At 36.1% G+C, this 22,954-nt stretch overlaps 1 protein-coding gene across 2 annotated transcripts in view; it reads right to left on the bottom strand.

Annotated features, from left to right (window-relative positions):
* CYYR1 (cysteine and tyrosine rich 1) overlaps positions 1 to 20,370 on the bottom strand; it is a 104,189-nt gene extending 83,819 nt beyond the window's left edge. For both annotated transcript variants that reach the window (XM_069472413.1, XM_069472414.1), the window contains exons 1-2: positions 20,204 to 20,370; positions 15,123 to 15,225 (exon numbers count right to left, since the gene is read on the bottom strand). In XM_069472413.1, coding sequence (XP_069328514.1) covers positions 15,123 to 15,225; positions 20,204 to 20,276 — 176 coding nt within the window. In that variant the 5' untranslated portion in view covers positions 20,277 to 20,370. The remainder of the gene's footprint in view (positions 1 to 15,122; positions 15,226 to 20,203) is intronic.
* Positions 20,371 to 22,954: the final 2,584 nt, after the last annotated feature.

Here is a 22,954-nt window from a genome sequence, read left to right as displayed (position 1 = left end):
GATCAGTAATTTTTGATGTTACTATTGTAATTGCTTTGGGGTGCCTCCAACTGCACCAGTATGATGGTGAACTTAATCAATAAATGCTGTGTGGGTTTTGACTGCTCCATGGGCCAGCCGTTCCTTGGTTTCTATCCCTCTCATGGCCTCCCTGTTCCCTGAGATACCATGATATTAAAATTAGGTCAAGTAATAACTCTACAATGAGCTCTTAGTGTTCAAGTGAAAGGAATAGTGCATATCTCTCACTTTAAATCAAAAACTAAAAATGATCAAGCCTAATGAGGAAGGTATGTTGAAAGCTGAGATAGATAGGCCGAAAGCTAGTCCTCTTGCACCAGTCAGCCAAATTGTGAATGTAAAGGAAAAGCTCTTAAGGAAAATTAAAAGTGCTACTCCAGTGAACATCCAAATGATAAGAAAGTGAATCCACCCTATTGCTGATAGGAGACTGTTTTAGTGGTCTGGGTAGATCAAAGCAGCCACAGTATTCCTTTAAGCCCAAGCCTAATCCAGAGCAACTGTCTTCAACTCCCTAACTGTCTTTAATTCCATGGAGGTGAGAGGTGAAGAAGCTGCAAAAAATTTTTGAAGCTAGCAGAGGTTGGTTCATGAGGTTTAGGCCAATTCCAGAACACAAAAGTGCAAGATGAAGCAGCAAGTGCTGATGGAGAAGCTACAGCAAGTTCTCCAGAAGATCCAACTAAGATCATTGATGAAGGTGGCTAATCTGTTGTTTACAACAGATTTTCATTATAGATGAAAGAGCCACCTAGGACTTTCCTAGGTAGAGAGGAAGAGTCAATGTCTGGCTTCAAAGGACAGGCTTTCTTATTAGGGGTTAATGCAGCTGGTGTCTTTAAGTTGAAGCCAATTCTCATTGAACAGTCTGAAAATTTTAGGGCCCTTCAGGATTATTGTAAATCCACTCTGGGCTCAATAAATGGACCAGCAAAGCCGGTATGATAGTGCATCTATTTGCAGCATGGTTTGCTGAATATTTGAAGCCCACTGTTGAGACCTGCTGCTCAGCAGAAGAGATTCCCTTCAAAATATTACTGCTCATTGACAATGCACTTGTTCACCCAAGAGCTCTGATGGAGATGTACAAAAAGATTAATGTTGTTTTCCTGCCCACTAACACAACATCCATTCTGTAGCCCATGAATCACAGAGTAATTTAGACTTTCAAGTCTTATTATTTAAGAAAAATTTTCATAAAGCTATTACTACCATACATAGGGAATCCTCTGATGGATCTAAACTAGGTAAATAAAAAACTTTCTGGAAAGGATTCACCATTCTAGATGTCATTAAGTACATTCGTGATTCACGAAAGGAGGTCAAAATATCAACATTAACAGGAGTTTCGAAAAAGTTGATTCCAACCCTCATGGATGACTTTGAGATGTTCAAAACTTCAGTGGAGGAAGTAACTGCAGAAGTAGTGATAATAGTAAGAGAACTAGAATCGTAAATGGAGCCAGAAATGTGACTAAATTTCTGCAATCTCATGATAAAATTTGAATGGATGGGGAGTTGCTTCTTGTGGATAAGCAAAGGGAGTGGTTTCTTGAGATGGAATCTACTCCTGATGAAGCTGCTGTGAACATTACTGAAATGACAACAAAGGATTTAGAATATTCCATAAACATAGTTGATACAGCAGTAGGAGGGCTTGAGAGGATTGACTTCAATTTTGAAAGAAGTCCCACTGTGGGTAAAATGCTAGCAAACATAGTGTCATGCTATGACAAAGACACCTGTACCTGAATGTTTATAGCAGCACAATTCACAATTGCAAAGATGTGGAAACAACCCAAATGCCTATCAATTCATGATTGGATTAGTAAATTATGGTATATGTATACCATGGAGTATTACTCAGCTATAAGAAATAACAGTGATACGACATCTCTTAATGTGATTATTGATATGTTTGGATTTAGGTCTATCATTTTATTATTTGTCTTCTATTTGTTCCCTCTGTTTTTCATTCCTCTGATTCCCCTTTTCTGCCTTCTCTTCAATTATATGAACACTTTTAGTATTTCACTTTAATTGATTTATTGCAATTTTGATTAAGGTGCTCTGTAGTTTTTTTATTATTGTTTTTCAGTGGATACTCTAGGGATTACAGAATATATACTTAACTTTTCATCACCACTTAAAATCAATTTTATACCATTTTAGTTGGGTTATAGAAACCTTATCATCTTATAGACCCCTTAACCTTTCCTCCCTTATGTTATAGTCATGTTAAATATTACATCTACAACCATTGAAAGTGCTATCATGCAATGTTATGTGCTTTTGCCTTCAACAGTCAAATGCATTTTAATGAATTCAAGAGGAGAAAAATAGGCTACTATTTAGCTGGACATATACCCATTTTCTTACCCTCTTTTCCTTTCTGCTATTCCAAGTTTTCTTTTGGTATCATTTGCTTTCTTTCCGAAGAAATTTAGCAATCCATTTAGCTGGCTTAATATTTTCTCAGTTTTTCTTAATCTGAGCATGTCTTTATTCCATCTCTATTCCAGGAGAATATTTTTTACTTGATATAGAAATTGATATTGACTATTCTAATCTTTTGGAACTTAAAAAAAGATGCTACGTGTCTGACCTCTGTGGTTTTTGATGAAAAATGTGAAGTCATTCAAATCATACCTACCGTGTAGGTAATGCATTATTTTCATCTGGCTGCTTTCCAGATTTTTTTCTTTAGTTTTCAGCAATTGATGATGATGTGTCTGAGTGTGGATTCCTTTGGGTTTATCCTGTTTGGAATTTGCTGAACTTCTTGAATCTATAAATTCTTTCTCTCACCAAACCTGGAAATTTTTTAGTATCACACTCTTTCTCCTCTCTTCTGGGCCTCTTATAATGTGAATGCTAGACCTTGTCCATATTTATGTTGAGTATTGTCCCACAGATAACTGAGGCTCTGTTAGTTTTAATCCTCAATATTTTTCCCTCTGTTGCATAATTGTCTGACTGGATAATTTCCATTGATTTATCTCCAAGTTCACTTATTCTTTACTGTGATATTTCTATTTGGCTATTGATCTCATCCAGAGAAATTTTTAACCTTAGTTACTATATTTTTTGTTCTAAAATCTTCATTTCATTCTTTATTTTTTTATATAAATATATATTTTGAGAACTTTGATCTTTTCACTAATTTCAAATAGTGTTCACCCTTACTTTTTGGATACTTTTTTGAATAGCTGCTTTAAAGTCTCTGTCACATAATTCTACCATCTCTGTTGTGTGTTGATCTTTTCACATATGAGTTGAGATTTCCTTGATTCTTTGTATGCTGGGTAATTCTGAATTGTATCCTGGACTTTTTGAATATTATATCATGAGACTTTGGGTTTTGTTTAAACCTCTGGTTAATTTTGATATTCTTGTTTTAGAAGGCAATCAATTAGGTTCAGTTTGGACCATAAATTTCAGCAAGACTTCTTTGGGTTGTGGTTTCAATATAAATTCGATTTTCAGAGACTTTGTAGTCATGTTTTGATCTGTCCTATGTGTACTATACACTACCCAGTTGCCAGTCTGGGACTTGGGTGGTTGTTGATTCTGTATTCAGTTATCAAGGTCTGTGGGAGGCTGTTTAGTTTCAGATCCATGTGTGTGCAACTTGAGATGAGCCTAGGAGTTCACAAGCAACTATGGGGGTCACTTTCCTGAGTTCCTCCTCTTGACAATCTCCCTAGTACTTTTTGGTTCTCTTTCCAGGAAGATGGGCTTTATTTTCCCTACTCTTTGATTAATTCCACAAATGGGTTCATATTCAGTGTTGAACAGTGGGAAGACAGAGAGAGAGAAAAAAAAACAATGAGGATTTCCCCCATCTTCCTGGTATTGCATCATTCTGGTCAGAAAGGAAGATTCCCCATTTTCAGAGTTTTGGGGTCCTGTTGCTGTCATGGTTACTACTGCTACTGCAACAATCAAAAGATCACTTGGCAATTGGGGCATGAGAGAAGAGAGAAAAGAAAAAGTATCAGGGTACTTTCCCCACTGTCTTTGAGCATGAAGAGACCTTGCTTATTTTGCCAAGACTAGATGGCTTCTCCTGCAGCTGTGTCCATGTCCTGAAGCCCACTTCAGTCTTTTGGGCTATATTTAATGCAGAGAGGAGTAAACAGAAGAAGAAAACTGGTCAACTCATGGCTAGTTAGGCAGGGCTTCAAATTTTGGTCTTGTTCCCCAATCCACCTGCTATTACTTTCCATGGTCCTGAAATAACTGCACCAGGCATTCTGTCCTGGTTCCATAGCTGCATCCGTGGGAGGCACAGGGTGGAGTGTGCTTTCCCCATCTTACCCAGAAGGAACCAACCCTTCCAACTAAAGATAATGAGACAAAAACTATTTTACCACAAACACTAAGCAAAATACATAACATGTATAATAATCTGGCTGTGTAAAGCCAATAGGCTGAGTAAAAAGAAACTCATTTTAGAATTGATAGACCTCAGCTGATCCTTGCTATGATCAATGGCTTTTTATTTGGCCTGCCATCTGGCATTTATTTACTACCACTGAAAACACTTTCAATCTGCCAGTTGTTGTAAATGTAGGTTATGCACAGTATCATCAGGGACAAGTCGTTGCCCTTTTTATTCTTACAATTCTTACAAGCACTGACTTACGTTGAGAGAACAGCTGATTAACACAGATTTTTCAAGAGCTTAGTCAGGACAATTCTAAACTGTTACATGCAAAGGCACACTCAAATCTGTAGAGCACTGTGATCATTCGGCTGAAATAGCCAGCAGTTAGAACAAGGTTGTGTGCATTCATTGCTGACATACTATCAACAGAGATGAACCAGGCTTATGCACAATATATATTTCTGAAAAGTCATGAACAAAATAAATTTTGAAAGGGGAATTCATTGAAACTCTATAATGAATCCCTTTGTAAAGTAAGTCATCACCACCTGATTTTTGATATTATGTGTGTGATTATTTTCATACATCAGGTTTATATATTTTCATTTAGATTTGAATTCCTGGTTTCTGAGTGGGTTTCTCCCTCTAACTCACAGGTCAGCCTAGGGCAACATGGCAGGTTTGTATACCAGTGCACACGACTTTTCAGGCTGTATGATGCTTTTAGCAACCACTGGGCAGCAGGACACAGTACTTAATTAGCTGCCTTTGCAGTTATCAGACTGCAATCACATTTGATCAAGAAGGTCATTTATTTCACTCAAGGCTGAGAGCGCGCTCCTGGGGAGAGGCAGGTGGTACTCTCCTGTTGATGAAGTCCAGAGAGCTAGGGGGAGGGCCTCTCGCCAGAAGTACACACTCTGCAGCTCAGTCACGGGCTTTCCAAATGACCTTGGAGAAGTCCCTTTGCTCCCTATCAGTTTCCCCTTTCCCCCAGATCCAGATGTTTTCAAAGCCCAGCGTTGTCATTAATGACAGGAAAAATCTGTAAAGTCCTTCACAGTGCTTTTATGCACAAATACATCCTTTGGCCCAATTATGAGAGAAAGGCAAGTTGTTACCACTATTCCCTTTTTATACATTAACAAATGGAGGCTCAGTGCTATCAGGAGAACTAAGTTCACACAACATAAAGAACGAGGAATTCAAACCCAATTTTTCTGAATCCAAACATTCATGGTCTTTCTTCTACAACTTCCTAACACTAAAACTACTGTTAATTAAGAATGGAATTACAAAGAATTGTTTCCTGTTTAATTCTACCTGACAAAGGCAAAAATGTCTAGCTACTTAATATAAGAATGGGTATTAACCTCAAAATAAGAGTTTTGAGCATTTATTTGATAAATTCTAATATTTTCCTATGTGTGATATTTTGGAGGCTGATCTTGGCATTATTCCTAGTGTTTGTAAAGGAAAAATATCCTATCACCACTATAGAGTTGGTTATTTGCAACCACAGGTAGCTCTTATTTTTTGCAAATGCAGCATACAGTTCTACTCATGTTTTAGGACAGGGCAAATTCAAACAGAAATATTTTTAAGGCAATTCAACATGTTTTTCTCTGTATTTGTCAGATGTGTGCAAAAGCATGAGAACATTCTTCTTATTACTTGTAAGGTCTTCTTTCTTCCTTCCCTTTCTATAGCAGTGAACATAGATACTACAAATTCTGTCTCTGAGTCACAGAGAGTGATCATGGGCTAAAGAGCTAAGGCTTTCATCCATAGCATTTTCAGATGGAATCCTATTGTACTTTATGAGGTGATCAATGCCCTCTGAAATTTTCATTAGTTATGGGTGTATACATGCCAACATTTTGTAGTTGGGAGACAGCTGGGAGATACTGTGTTCGGGGCTGCAGCTGCCCACCAGAATTCTTTCATTATAATGGAGTAAAAAATCACTGGGTGTCTGTAATTCTTTCCTCCTCAATTTTATCAATAGAACATTTTATTTCCAAAAATTATGGAGACTAGAGTTGCATAGGAGCCTGTTGTCTTAACAGATCATATTGCCTCATTGATAGAGCACATGACAAGGGGTTAAATCATTTTGGCATTTCAATTCTATTAATAGTTCCTATCATCTGATTATAATTTATCTTAAACAGTGTGATTAGAAAGTGATGATTGATTCCATCACTCCTTTTATGCTGTAATGCTACCTAATCTGTATTCCATGAAAAGATATTCTCTGAAACCAATAACATATTCAAATGGTGATCTGATTTTTCTAAGCAAATATTTATCCAGATGATGCACATTAGTTTAGGACCCACAAAATGTCAGGTTTTTCATGTTTGAACAGGAGATTGACCTGGGTTTAAGTGATCCATTATGGATCATTGAATCCATTAGGCTCTGTAGCTTCGATGGCGAGTTGGCCAACTAGCTTCTTGTCCTCTACAGTCTAGAGTGTGGAAGGGTAGACAGATAATTTAGAAACATCAATGAACTGATAAATAATAATATGTTAGGGAAAGGGTAATGTTAGAGCAGCATACAGGAGGGAATTTAATCTGGACATTAAGGGTAATAAAAGGCTTTCCCCAAAATATGGTGCTTAGGTCTTCATAAGAATGGCAATGAATCCTTTCCATTCATCCCATATTGAAACCCTCAGATCTTCAGGAGCCAGTGGGGAGTAGCAGAAACAAGTCAAGAACATCTCATTTTAAATGCCAGCTTGTTACATAGGAGTTGTGTGAAATTGGGACGAATTACTTAACTCAGAGCCTCAACCTCCTCATCTGGACAGACAAGAATCACTTGTGAGTCACAGGGTTAGTCTGAAGATTAATAAACAAACATATTTTAAGGACTTGTAACAGAGAACACATTAAATGGTAGTTCTTGTCACTCTACAATCTCTGCCACCACCTAACACACTTTCTTTTATAATACCCAACTGCAATTTCTATCTAATTAAGGTAGCTCTTGAAACTGGAATGAGTTGATCTGATTTGGGCACAGTTCAAGTAAATAAAAATGGATCCTCACATAAACTGCTTTGTTACATAACATTCAATTCAGAATAAAGTGAAATGTCACCAATCCTACATTTTGTATAATATAACACACAAAAAGCAAATAGAAGAAAATAAAGGCATTCATTGTTCCCACCAACATAGGGTGTATATTGAGGTTGATCAGTGAAGGACAGAACAGTTTTGATGGAGGTGAAGGAGGCTGAAATAGCATCCAAAATGTAGAGAAGGGAGAAAGCAATGTATTCCTGCATTTGCTCGGGGTTCTGTTGTTGGCTTGCTGTTCTCTTTCTTGTATCTCTCTGCAGAACATCTCATTTATCCCAACACACTTTTTCAACCAGCACCTCTAGGTTTTTCACTCCCAAATTTATGTGTGATGCTTCATGCTTTCCACTGAGCTTCAGATTGGAATATTTCACAACTGAAAGATCATTGAATTTGGTTCATAGCCTATAGGTCTCTCCCTATTCGAGGTATTAGAAATGAAGTTCATTCCCCTCTGTGAACCTTCCTGAATATTCCCCATTAGTTCCCAGAACACCAGCCACCCAATTATCCAAAGCAGAAACTTCAGAATTAATTCAGACTTGTTCCTCTCATTCAGCCTGGTCCCTAGCCCCACATCCCACGAGTCCTAACATCCTAATCTCCTCTACCCTTTCATCCTGTAGCACAGACATTGCCAGATAGCACCAGCACTCACTCCCAGGTGCAGCTGAAGGCTGGGCAGTGGTAGCATGGCTTCAGAGTTTGTTAGAAGTGCAGAATTTCAGGCTCTACCCCAGACCTACTGAACAGAATCTGCACGTTAACAGGGTGTCTGGGGGATCCCATTCCCGCCATCATCAAACTTTTCCATTGCTTTTTTTTAATTTTAAGGATTTCAAACATATAAGGATTACAGATATATAAAACACCCACATACCCCCACCCAGATTTATTATATGTTAATAATTTATAATATTTGCTTCAGATGTTAAATTTTTTAAAAAAAATTTTGAGATGAAGCCTTGCTATGTTGCCCAAGCTAGTCTCTAATTCTTGGGGCTCGAGATCCACCTGCTTCAGCCTCCTAAATAGCTGAGATTATAGGCGCAAACCACTGTGGTTAAGTAGTAAAATATTAGAGTTGAAGGCCACACTTATCCTTAGGGTGACATATTGTGCCAATTTTCCTGGGACCATCCGGATTACAGCACTGAACGTCCTGCATCCCCGGAAACCACTCAGTCCTGGGCAGTCCTAAAATTCATGTGTACCCTTCTTTCCCTCATATATTTACATATTCACCACATTTGCATGTTCTCGTAATAAAACACAGATTTTACGTGTTTAAGTTTATGCAAGTAGTATCATGTTGTATAGATGCTAACTGTCTTCTTCAGTTAGCTTTGTTTCACACAGCATTTCCTGTATGGAGATTTACTCTAATGGTATATGCATTGAGTTATTTTAATTGCTGTATCCTTGGTGTGAATATACTCTATTCATCTACTCTCTTGTGATGGAAATTCTGGTTGTTTCCAATGTTTTGTTGTTTTAACTATATGTCAGACAACATTATAAATGTCTCCTTGTTCATATTTGTAAATTTTCTAGGGATATCTTGAAGAGGCATTATTGCTAAACCCTAAAGTATGTTCATTTTCAGCTTTACCACATGGGATCCAATTGATCTCCAAGTGTTTATAACAGTTTATGTTCTCCCATCGGCAATGTGAGAACCCTTTTATCTTTGCCCACATTGCTTGGTACTATTAGACTTACAGAGTATTGACAGCCTGATGGGTGTGAGATGGTATTTCATTGTTTTAAATTTTTTCCCCCCTGCTTTAGTTAGTCAGGTGAAGCACCTTCCACACGTTTGTGGTCCATCCAGTTTTCTGCTTTATAACATTTTTTGTGCACATACATTGCCCAATTTTCTACTGAGGTGTTCTGAAAACTAATCTTTTGTGAATCATATGAATTGCAAGTATCGTCTCCAAGTGACAGATTTATTTGCCTTACACTTTTATCTAGGAATCCTGTTACTCTATAGATTTAAAAGTTATTTGGGAAAAATTGAGATATAATTCACATACCATAAAACTCACCATTTAAAAGTGTACAGTTCATTGGCCTTCACTAATCTCTTCTTTTGCTGTTTGTAATTTTTATCTTTTATTTTAGAAATCTTTCCTGTCCCGATGCCATAATGTCATTCTTCCCTGTTTTTAAAAAATTGAAAACTTTTGCTTCTTGTATTTAGGTATTTAGTCTGATAAGAGTGGATTTTTGATTTTGGAGTGATGGATTGATATAGTTTCATGTTCATTCATATAGATAACTAATTGTCTTAGCATCATTTATTAAATAATCTATCCAATCTATCCACCTCCGGTAGTTTGTAACGCTACGTCAGTTATTTATCAAGTTCCCTTAAGTACATAGGTCAGCTTCTAAGCTCCATATTCTTTCAGTTTATCTGTGAACCAATGTCACATAATTTATTTTTTATTACTTTATAATAAATCTTGATGTCTACAAGGCATGTCTTCTCATCTTTTCTTTTTCATAACTATCGTCTCTTTTCTAGGCCCCTTACTGTCCCACATAAATTTTAGGCCCAGTCTGTCAAATTTAAGAAAAAATGGTTCTGTGGATTTTGATTGGAATTGCATCGAATTTACAGATAGTTCAGGAAGAACTGACATATCCCATTATTAACATCCTTACCTTATTTCCATCCATAATTCGATACATCTCAATGTCTTTAGGTCTCTCTTTTATCCCTTGAAATTGTTATATATTTATATTACTCCATAAATGCCATGCGTATATTATTATTGGATTTCCTACCTGATATCTTACAGTTTTTACATTTTAAATCAGGTTCACATTGATTTTAATGTCAAATTAGTTACTTATCTTTGCATCATTATTAAAACAAAAATAAGTCTCCCACAAACCTTACAGTTCAGTATGTACTTTTTAGAGGTGTTTTTTTCATATCTAAATACTGAGATTATTTTAATTTAATTAATTAAGTGATGTTTTTTTAAATGTCAAAGGCCTTTTTAAATGCATTGTATTTCTGTCTGTGTTTGAATAGCCTCTCGTGTTTAATCCAGAACACTAAGCTACTTAATGATCATAGGACCTCAAATGCCATTTGAAAATATGAAACCTTTATCTTTTAACTCAGTTTTGCTTTCATGCATAGCATGGCTCTAAAATCACAGTTGTGATATTTATTAGCTGTCTTTGCAAAACTGTGGGTAATACATCTTTCACATTTCATTGAGAAGAAAAGAAATTTAATCCCACCAGGATCTCCATTATTAGTTCTTCCTCTTGAATTTTTTTCCTATGGAAATTTTATGTTGGCCAGATGGTGCTCTGAAGAATCCTTAGACAGATCAGCATTTTATAACAGCAAAGTGGAAAAATCAAAACTCTATTTCTAAGTTAGGAGGTTAGATTCTGTATCTTGTCATCTGGCTCAGTATGTCCAAACTTGTCAATATTTGGTTCATATTCAATATTGTACAATTACTGTCTCATGTAGTCAAGGACCTTCATTTTCAGTAAAGTCTTGTTTTTGCTTTGTTCCATTGGATAAAAGTAATTAGTCACTCACTTGCACCTTCTAATCCCTTGAATTCCACCAATTCTAAAGAAACCACATCTTCACATTGGATCTACTCTCTAGGGAACGTAAAAAAATTTCATCAGCAGCAAAATTTATATATTCCTTTCCATATTCATCACAGAATAGTTATCTTCCATGGAGCAGGGTTGCTGAATGAAATGTTCCAGAATCAATCTGGTAGTAAATTGTTTATTTCTCACATTGGCCCAATATTCATTTTTAAACATCCTGAGGCTTCTAATCTTCAAGCAGTTGCCTTCATGGTCAAAAATCTCTTAAATGGAGTAATAATTACAAGGTCACATAGTCTGTCATAAATGGCTCCAAAGAGTGTAACCAAATCAAAGTGTGCATTCCAAATCTTTCATCTATGGAATGAAAAAAACCTACCTTCATTTGGAGCCTTCTCACCTTAGTCCACTGTCTTAATGATGTCTAGGAATCTGTTCTTTCTATATAAAATCAGATATCTTATTTCCAGAAAAATACTGAATTATTTTGTTTTAGCTTTGCAATAAGAGGATGTATGTTTTGCTTTACCTACTTATTCCTACAGTATATCCACAATTTACCCTTCCTGCTCTAGCTATTATGAAGAATATGGGTTTTCCCAAATGGACCATTTCCTTTCTTAAATCTTTGCCTTTGTATGCAAGAGTCTCTCTGTCTGGAAGCATTTCCCTTTCTTCACTGTCCATTTATTTATATCTACTCTTCCTTTAAAATTCTGATCAAATTCCATGTTTATGATGAATGTCCACACACACACACACACACACACACACACGTGCACGCACAAAGACTTAGCTATATTCTCTCTTTCCAATCCTCTAATAACACTTCATAGATTAGTTCATTCAATTTGAATCACTTGCATGTGCCCTTTTCTCTTAACAGATTTTGAAGTCTTAGAAGTCAGAGTATATCAGTTATTCATCTTTGGATCCCAGGTCCTAGTCCAGCACTGCCACGGTAACAGGCACTCAATGTGCATTTATAAATAATTAATTGATTGAACGGAACATGCTGTAAAAATTATTCTTAAATTCTGGAAGATAACACTATGGTTCTCCTATATTGAAGTCAGTATCTGTCACCATAATGACCCAAAATAGATATGCCATTTTTAACTAATTTTTAAATAATTTTAACTAATTTAACTAATTTAATTATTTAACTAATAATAATTTTTAACTAATTTTTAAAGTTTTTCGTGAGAGAGAAATAAATCTTACAGTTCCTAATTCAAGCAAGAAAAAAATTCAAAGTGAGGATAGACAGGGAATTTGAATTTATTTGCCAAAAACTCATATTTAGAGTAGAAAACATATCAAAAAAGGGAAGGGACTAAGTAAAATAAGACTTTCCAATGAAGAGATAAATTGAAAATTAGCTCCTGTGATTGCTTTATAAACAAATCTTAATGGTTGGTTTGCAAACCAGCAAGGGCAATTGAAGTTAACAGAATTAAGGATTAAACATCTCTATTCAACTCTGATTATTTTAGGGGGTGACTAGGGAGGCCTCGGTTAAGAAGAGTCAAGTGGACCAAACCTTACCAATACACAAACAGTCTTGAATGGCCTGAATGACATTTTATGCTCTTTTTAGCTCATTTTAAATTGAGCCAACAGTTTTATTTCACAAACAGAAAAATATAAATCAAATTATAAAATTACTCATTTATGTTACATAACATTTCCTTGTATTTATTTGCTTTCTCCCTTATTAATTTTCTGATAACCACAAAGATTTGACTTTCTATTAAGACAATTTACATTGATTTCACTAAGAATGTGCCTGGATGCTTGAAAGAAAGGAAGCATAGTTTATGAGTTTCAAAACAGCAGTATTTGAAAACATGTGCATGAAAGAACTCTTATAAGCATTCTTGGAATAAGTTTTTTTTAATACCTACTGCACCACCCCTCCAACTTAAAAAAAGAAAAAAAACTTTGGGTGGAGTTAAGAATTCTTTTCAAATGTTAAACAATAACTGGATATCCTGAAAATGTATTCTCCTTTATCCAGTAGGAAAATATTTTAAGGTCCCCTTTTTTTTTTGGCTAAGAATTGGTTAGCATGAGATTTACTCAGTGCTTTAGATTTTGAATAGAAAGTTCAGTTTTGATGGCCTGAAATATAATGCCATCTGTGTTTATTTTCCCCTCCAAAAAACAATTCTTTTTTTTCCCAAACATAACAAGTACATGCTCCTAATAACCCAGATACATGTATCAACTCAACTAATTCTTTACTTTAACCAATGGTGAAATTAAAGATCTAGAACATGTACATAAGAATGTGAACTTCATTGCAAATACAAATCATATCAAACACACCTCTAAATTCAAAAAATTTTTAAATATTCTGATAAATAATCCTGTGTTTTATATCCATTTACCAGGGTGGAGGTAGCTATGAAGTGAGAAATAGGTGCACAACACACACCATGGTGTAGTTAGTGCACAGAGAAATGGGCCAGAAGCCAGAGGACCAAAGAATTACAGAATCAATTTGACCTCATGGTTCCCAAATCTAAACCACCTGCTGGGCCACTCACACTTCTGCCTGGAACAGCAGCATCTGGTATGTGGAGACCACTCGAAAATAAAATTTTAATTTATTAATAATGTATTTTATTATAAATTACTTTAAATACTGTAAGGGGATATACAACTGTAAACATCATTATATATTTATATTTGGGCTGATAAATTCCTGTAAAAAATCATTCTGACAGTTTTCTAATATAGGAAGTGGGCTTAATTTCTTTTCCACTGAATCATCCATGAAGAAAAATTCAACATTTTATGAACAGTTTATTTGCATTTCAAAGAATGCTTAAAATCCGTACATCATTTTTAGTACAGCCTGACATTTCTTTCATGGCTATCATGGTGCTCAAGAGCATCCCAAAGTATGATTTTTTGGTCTGTATTCAGAGGGACATACTCTCTAACATCAGGCTCAACATTGATTCTAGAAAGTTAATGTGGTGCCAAGTTTTCTATTCTCAGGAAACTGAGGATGTGTTATAAGCCATCTCAATGGACACATCCCTAAAATAGCTGGGCACGTATGACTTAGTGCCTAATATTTCCTGTTTCCACTGGAGCCTTCATAGGACATGAGTTACACAGAATTGTTTAGGAACAGAACATTTCCCAAATCATCCTGATACTCACTTGAAAAACAAAAACTGAAGAGGACAGAGGCTAGATTGCTGCTGCTACCCGAAAGCCATGGGATTTTTGACTCATTAAATTCTGCTGTTCCTAATTCTCTAGCTTTTATTTCTCAACTGTGTGTTCCTCTCTGGAGGAACTGACACGTGAACACTTTTCCAGACATACAACCCTGAAAGCAGGACCTGCTTTTCCGTTTCCCTTGGCCCAGAAGCAGCTCTAACATTCTTAATTTGTTATGGGGAAATGCTTAACACATTCTAAATGTACGTATTGCCTTTATGTGCTTTGTTATTATCACTTTACATTATTCATACCTAGCTTTTCTTAGGCTCCAAACTTGTTTCCTGAAGTTGTTTTATATGTGTTATATGAGAACTGGCATTTCATAACTCAACTGTTTTTTTTATTCATAACCTCTCTTTTCCCTGACATACACTGGATACGTTAAATTAATACATAATAACAAAATAAACTGGCCGTAATTAAATAACAAATTTTGACTTACAAATCCTTCAACAAAGCAGAAAAAAATATCATTGACATTGTTAAAATATTGTCAAATGATGTCTACTTAAAACATTAGTATAATATGCAAAATTAAATAAAAGAATACTTCTTTTTAACTGTCTTCTAATAAAGGCAATTTATTTTGTATATTAATTTGCACATTTTGTCAAGTAATATAGCACATTAGATAGTGATGAGTGTTTAATATCTCTTGTAAAGGTTTTAAGTCAATAACCAATCTTAAAATCTCTTGCCTTAGTACTCTTTGAAAGTATAACTGGATGAAGGAAAGAACATCGATGTTGCCAAGTTTGACTAATACTCACGAGAGGATGTTCCCAATGTAAGCATAGTAGGAGCAACAGTAGGGTGTGGTTCCATCACAGCAGTAAGATCTGCAGTCTTTGCCACATTGAGCAATGCAATTGTCTACAAAATAAAAACCACACATAAGCAGTTAATGCTGTAAAAATCACAGCTTCAGGAAAAATTATTCTATTTTGCATCTTAATCTGCCAATGACCACTCTTTAGTACATTTAGATCTTCATTTTCATACTCAGAATTCTAAAATAAGGGTCTAAACTAGCCTCTCTTCCCCACTTTAAGCTGGTAAAGGCAAGGACAGTTCTTGAATCTTGTGCACCAAGAACCATCACTGGCAGTTGGGGTTGGTTGAATGACATAATGAAAGAGAGAATGAATGAATAATTCAATAATCAGTCATTACATTTGTCAGTAAAGTTTTTATAATAATTTTTAAATTATAAAGTCTTCTGACTTTAAGGTATTATATTTTCAATTAACCTCAATTAATGGAAAGGGTTACTGGCATAGATAATAAATAAGGATAATGCATACTTTCCATGACAATGCACTGTAAGCTTTTCTTTGATACCATTTTTTACCTTCATAATTACTGTTGGCATACATATAGTAACACAAATGAGTCTGCTTCCTGTCCATCCTTTTGGGTTGGAAGTTGATGGGTGAGTTATAGGAAGAAGTTCTCATAGGTAATTAATTTGTGAGTACCTAAGAGTTTAATGTTAGACTGAAAAATCAAACCATCAAAGAGCACCATGTGAAGGAGAGTATTTTTTGATTTATAGGATTTGTTGGAACAAACAACTAAATTACTAATTTTTTCTATATATTTTTCAGCAAGAACAATTATACCAAAAATGTTTAAAAAAATTACCCTAGTTTTTAAAAATGCTTTATTCCACCTAAATGATTTATGTTTGACAAGTTGAGCTTCTCATCGAGCTATAATCAGTAGTATAAATTATTATGGATATGTGAGTTTTAGGGATATGATCAGGAAAATATTAAGTACAGCCTAATAATTTAAGTTGCATGTTTAAGAATCACAAAATAAATTATTTCCAACTCAATTCCTGAAGGTAATAGCAACTATTATATAAACTATAAAAAACTTTGCTTTCCTATCAAAATTATCACAATAAAAGTACAAAGTATGATATTTATGTCAACATGTCCATGTAATTGATTTATCTAGAAAGGAAATTTTACATTGATTTTAAATCACCTTCCTGCCAAGATGATTCTTTACAGAGGGAGGTGATTAAAAGGTGGCAAAGTTCATCTGCCTTTATCAACAATGCATGGCTTTTGTGTAACTAGTGACAAAGTTCGTATTTTTACTGCCTCAATTTTATTTCTATATCATAGATTGATAAACACGACCATTGAGGATTTCCTCTGGGTCATGGTAAGAAGGGGAAAATAATTACTTTGGAAGATTTAGTAACTCTACTTAAATCCACTTTTAACATTTGAAGACAAAAAGACAATCTAATGATTTAGATCCAAGGGAGAAACTAATATACTGACAGTAAATGCATTTTGAAGAATACATCATACTTTTTAAGGCTACTTATTTTATAGTTTTCTCAGTGAATTTCTGTAGCTCTCATTTTTAGTGCTGTTTATTCAAACATTTAGACTATCTTCATAGCTTAGCAGGGATGTTTTGCTTCATGTTCTTAAAAGCCATTTAGATTGTGAGAGAGCTAATGTCCCCATTATTCTGTCAGAGTAGGGCAGCCAATGTGTAAGTCACCTCATGGGTGGCTTTTGAATGATGCCCAGGACAATGACAGTTTATTAAACTCTCCACGAATATCAAAGATTCAGTTACCTACTATTGTATTCCAATGACTACTGTTATAAGGACAGGGTGTTATCAAAATATTTTGAGCCAATGTTACAGGAAACCAAGCCCAAAATTTTGTAACCAAGAAGCTGGATTACGCTTGCAGCAAATATCTAGATCATGTCACACATTGGTCATGATTTTTAGGATATTTTCCAGTGTTCTTGTCTACTTCCCAGAATTAAGTTACCAAAAAGGGGGAGATTTAACAGTATGGCAAATACATTCACAATCACATCATTTCCAAACTGAGGTTTCCACCACAACTCAATGCTTATTTTGTTATGTTAGTTACTTTCTCTGGCTTATTTGAGAATAATTCTATGAAGATCAGTGTTTGGGCCACACAGGAACTTTTTCTCACTTGAGAAAAAATAGAATATTCCAATTTGTCCTCATAAGATACTTCTAATATTCAAGTTAATAAGCCTGACAATTAGCCACTTCAAATTTTCTTCAATGATTTTTTACTGAAAGGCACGGTCTGGATTAAGGTTTCCCAACTTGCTGCTGCCCTCCCACCCCCCTTTAAAGAATGTGCAGAACAGGAAAAGCAATATCTGGCTTGAAGCACTTGCTTAGAAATGGCTCTTGCAAGCCATAGCTAAGATAAGAGAGGAAGGAAAGGGAGGGGACAGAAGTCACTGGCCGAGTCCCAGGAGGTAAAACCTTGACCAAATCCTGTCTTTGTAACCTGCAGTAGGAGTTGGATGATAATATCAACACTTCATTGGGTCTCTTTCCAAAACCATCATATAGTAAAATATGATGCTTTAGGTATAGAAACCTTGCTCTCATTTGCCTAACTAAACGGAATGTGAATTTATTGCACTTGTTGTGGGGAAAATAATTCAGGTTATGAACAGTGTGCATCTACTTAGGTTTTTGTCCCATAAAACCAGCAATTCATTTAACAAGGAATCTGAACTATTTTTATTTCTGTGGCAGTCCACCATCTAACCCCAGCCCTCACTTCCAGTCACATTTCTTAGTTCCAACCAAACTGAAATATCCATTGTTGTATATGGACATCTCACGATTTTTGCCTTTGTTCACACTATATCCTACTCCATCTCCTTTTGTTCAGGGTTTCCCTGTATTTCAAAGGTCTAGTTCCTTCAAGTCCTCCTCAATGTAGTTTTCCTGGGCAAATATTTATTGAGCTCCATTTTGCTGAACAAAGTAGATGTTGCTGTCATAGAGCTTACCTTCCTAAGCCAGCCATCAGGTCCTCTCCTTTGAACACCCGCAGCACATGATTTTACCTCTCCTCTAAAACAGCCTTTTACACGTTAGAGATATTTATGGGCACTCCTTACTGCTCAGAGAAGACTCAGAGCAGGACCTCTGTTCTAGGTATCACTCAACATATCTCAATAAATAGTAGTTGAATGAATATGAAAAGCATAAAAAAGGCCTCTGAAATAAGAATTCCAGTAATTAACAGCAAAGAACTTATTAGCTACATGATTCTTATCAAAGATACTAAGTCAACCTGGTATTGGCTTGCAACTACTTTGTAGCCTACTAGGGAAGGATTTGGAAGCACAGAAATGAATGGAGTGAAAACTTTTTAAACTAACCACCTTTGCTGCTGGCTAGCTTTGCTAGTTTCTCCAGCCCTGGGTGTTGGGTGCCTAGCATTGGGGAAACAGGAGGAAGAGAAGGACAGGTGTGTAAAGTAGAAGCTTTCAGTTTACCACAGGGAATAAAATAGACAGAAGAACAACAAAAATAAGTTGTGGTTCAATGGACTGGTTAAGTAAGTGTGAATGAGGGTATTAAAGTTTCATTTGCTTTTTGCGATTTTCTTATTTTTATTTTCTTTTGATGATCAGAGGTGGGGGAAAGAATCATCATTGTTTTAAAAGAACTAATAAAGAGATTTTTTTAAATGTAAAACTAATATTAATGTAATTGATTCTTTTAATCCCTCAAACACTGAAAATCTTACAGATTTCAGTAAAATAAATAAATGTAGACAGATTAGAATGTGGACTCTCTAAATAGGAAGGACTTATCCTAGTTTTATGAATTTCTGCATTAGAAAGTCAGATTAAAATATCTTTAAAATGGTAACTTCTAGACAGGCACTACTTTACATTTACATTTCAATAAACAGACTGAAAATTTCTGTAAGAGTTATGGTGACTCCATTGTGGAAAAGTAGAATGAGAAATTCAATTCTTTTGATGTTCAGGCAGCAATGTGGAAAATATCTTCCTGCCGGTTGCAGTATTTTTTTGAATATCAAAAGGTAAATTGCAGTGCCACACATACATTTATCATTGCAGGGTCACGGATAAGCCTGTGATTTTTGTCATAGGAAGTTAAAGACATGAAAACATTTCACAAAGAACTTTGCTTTTAGCTTGCTCTGTTTTGTGAATATGAACAGCTGCAAAGAACACATGTGTAATTAACTTTATACCTGAAAAGCCAATGAAAGGGCATTTAGGGCTCCCTATTAATCATGGAACAAGAAAACCCACTTTGCTTCATTAATTATTAGCAATTCTCACCAACAATAATTAGAAGGAGGGAAATGAGATGCCCTCCACCTATGAACAAACCAATCAATGAAAACTGATTAGACTCTGGGCGAATTCATGTCTCTCAAATAGCTTGTATTTGAACTCAACACATCCAGCTGACAGTCTACCACACTGTGAATCTTCCAAAGAACAAAATCAAGTTCTAAGTCTTTTTATTTCTAAAAGGGAAAACCTGGAATATTCAGAAAATGAAAGGCGGAGGGGGCATTGGGTAGCCTATAGAGAAACGGAAAAGTCACCAGATTAGTTTATTTTAAAATTTCAGCAACACCTCTAAACTTCAGGTGCTTTTTAAAATGTTCCCTGAGTCTCACCCCTTAGCTCCGACTGCACCCTCAGATTCCTCTTGAGTCGAGGATACAATTGGATACATTTGATGCCACCTACCCAGAGAGTACAATCCCCTAAACCTGCCGATTGCCAAGAGAGAGGAAAAGAGAAAAAAACGCAAAAAAGAAAAGTCAAAGGAAAAGGAGCAAAACAAAACGGCATGAATGAAGGTCGACAGGAGGGTTGAAGCGCGCGAGTTTCTGCCGTCGCTTCCCAGGGACCAAGCAGTCTCCGCCCTGCCACGAAGGTCCAGGTCCATCTCGCCCAACCCGCCTTAGCCCGGACTGTGACCCGAGCCCAGCCCCAAGCCCCCTGACCCTCTCCCGCCGTGCTCTGTCACTGACCTGCGTAGACAAAGAGCAGGACCAACTTCGAAAGCAAGACCCTTGGATGCACGGGCAGCGTCGGCGCGTCCATCCAAGCCGGTGGCGGGAGGTTGCGCACCAAGACAGACGGACAGACTGGAGAGAGGCTGGGAGCGAATGGAGAGAGCCGGGACCAGGAGGGGATGGTGAGAATGCAGGGTGGTCAGATGGAGAGAGCAGCGCCGCAGAGAGAGGGGTCGAGCGGAGCCCTGGCCATTGCCCAGGTGGCGGACGCGGAGCTCCGCGGAGCTGGGGCGCGCGTGGCCCGGGCCGGGCTGCGCTGGGGACGGAGGTGTCTTTGTCTTGCCCCACTGCGCTCTAGCGCGGGAGGCCGCTGCTCCAGCGTCCTTGGCCACCCGGCTCACATTTCATCTCCGCGGGTGGCATCGGCCCTGGGTAGGGGGAGGGAGTGGCTCTGACTCCTCCCCACGCTCCTGTTCTTCCTTCTGTAGAGGGACTAGAGGGCTTGGCCTTCTGCTGAAGGAACTTTTTCTAATCCTTTGCTTTGGCTATTGCTATGGAGTTTAGCGCCTTGCCCTCCGTTACAATTTTTCCTTTCTAAGCAATGGATGACGAAGAACTTTGCTTTTTATATTTAAACCAATGGAGAGAATTTTCAAGGTTGAAGGTATTGAACAAAGAATGACAGCAAAAAAAAATCCAGCAGAACTGAGAAGTACAGAAAGTGTATGGTGTCTCTGCTGAAAGGCGGTAAGATGTTTATTATTATTTCCAGTAAAGTCAGGGAAAACAAAACAAAACATGAATGCACACTGTCATCACTATTGCTTGGCAATGTTTTGGAGTTACTGGCCTAAGCAATCAGACAAGAGAAAGAAAAAAGATTTATAAAAATTAGATGCAAGATTGTCATTACCAAATGAAATTCTTGTACAGATGGAAAATCAAAGAGAATCAACTATAAAGTACTTGTCTGAAAACACAATAGTTTTCTTTCCTGCAAATAAAAATCAGTTAGAAAATTCTCAATGTTATGCATGAAGGGAAAAAAAAAGATGTGACTAAGTGAATGGAGATACTGCTCTTGACTAAGAAAATTCAGCATCACAAATATAACAAGGTTCTCTAAATTATTTTAGAAATTTAGAAATGGAACTAACCTCAACTCAAAAACGTCACCATGAAATTTTCCAAGCCAATCTGATTCTAAAGTTTCTGTGAAAAATAAACATGTAAGAATATTTGTTTAAAATAAGAGTAATGAATGGGATTAGCCTCAACAGATTAAATATAACATTACAATAATTTAAACAGTTAACATTGCAGTAGATAGGCTCAATGGAAGAGAACAAGGAATCCAAAAGTAGACATAAAAATGTACAGCAAGTCATCCTTACTTCCAAAGAAGAAAAAAAGTAGAAATAAAATTGATGGTGAAGTATTGCTATTTATGTGTCAAACTATCCACCCCCGGAAAAAACAAAAAACAAATTGTCTTTTAAGGATAGCAATGTGGCCATATGTATCAAAATTCAAATACATATGTACTTAATTTTGTCAGTCCTCCTCTAGGAGTTATTTTCTATAAATGCACCACTGCAAGGACGTAAGAGGGTAGGAGGATACATCACCTCCAAGATAAACGTAACCTGAGTTCCTTACTGTGCTTTACACCTCTATGAAGTTTCAACCATCCACCTGGTCCAAAAGAAGCCTGATCAATTCTTCTTTTTATCTCACCCCCAACAGCCAATCTATCACTGAGCTCTACTGATTGTATAGCTAAGCACTACCCAAATGTGTTCCAAATTTATTCTCTATTTCTGCCCTAATCTAGACTCTTGCAGTCTCCCTTATAACAGGTCTCCCTGGCTCCAGGGAGATATTTGCCACACTGAAGATAGCCTAATAATATGCAGGCCAGAAGCAGTTTCAGAATAAACAAAAAGTGAAAAGCAAACATCAAAGCATTTTTTAAAAAATTCTGAGCTATAATAAAATTTGAATTTTCAGACTTAAAATGGTAAATGAATTCTAAGAAGAATTTTTTGAAAAGAGACACACACACACATATATCATAGAGACCTATTTGGAAAAGTGTAAATTTAAAATCATATAAATTTTCACGTATAATTTTTAAAAGTTTACTTGCAAAAAAAAAGGGAATCAGATAGGCATCAGACTTCTCATTTGCAAATCTGGAATTTAAGAGAGTGAAATTTTTTCGAAACCACTGAAAGATAAAAGCTACATTCCAAGAATCCTATTCCCAAATCAGATTCTATTAATGTTTGAGTTCATTAAGATGTTTAGAACAGTGTTTATTATAATTTTAACACATGAAAAAGAGCTTACATATCCAAAAGAGGTAAAAAAAAAAAAAAAGTTAAGTAAACTAGTATACATGCATATTATGGATTAACATCCAATACTTTAAAATGATGGGAAAAAGTGATACAATGTGTAAAGAGAAAAATGGAATACAAAATGAACTCAACAATGAAAAAATGTTGATAATGCTTTTTTCTTTTTTTGAAATTTCTTTTTCCCAAACTTCCTCCTGGGACCTCTTTCTTTTTTAAAAACAAATGCCTTAGAAATAAATGCTGATTTTTAATTTGCAATCTTAAAATATTAATGTATAACAAACAAGATCTTATCTGATCATTCCAATGATGTTACACTATAGGAACAAAGAACATCTTGGGAAAAAGCGAAGTAGGCAGGACAGATTCACAGCCTTCAAGGTTTTGTTTAAATGTCACATCT

Source organism: Eulemur rufifrons, chromosome 7 (genome assembly GCF_041146395.1).
Source record: "Eulemur rufifrons isolate Redbay chromosome 7, OSU_ERuf_1, whole genome shotgun sequence".
NCBI classification, from domain to species: Eukaryota; Metazoa; Chordata; class Mammalia; order Primates; family Lemuridae; genus Eulemur; species Eulemur rufifrons.
The sequence above is the reverse complement of the archived record's forward strand: the minus strand, read 5'-3'. Positions and strand labels throughout refer to the sequence as shown.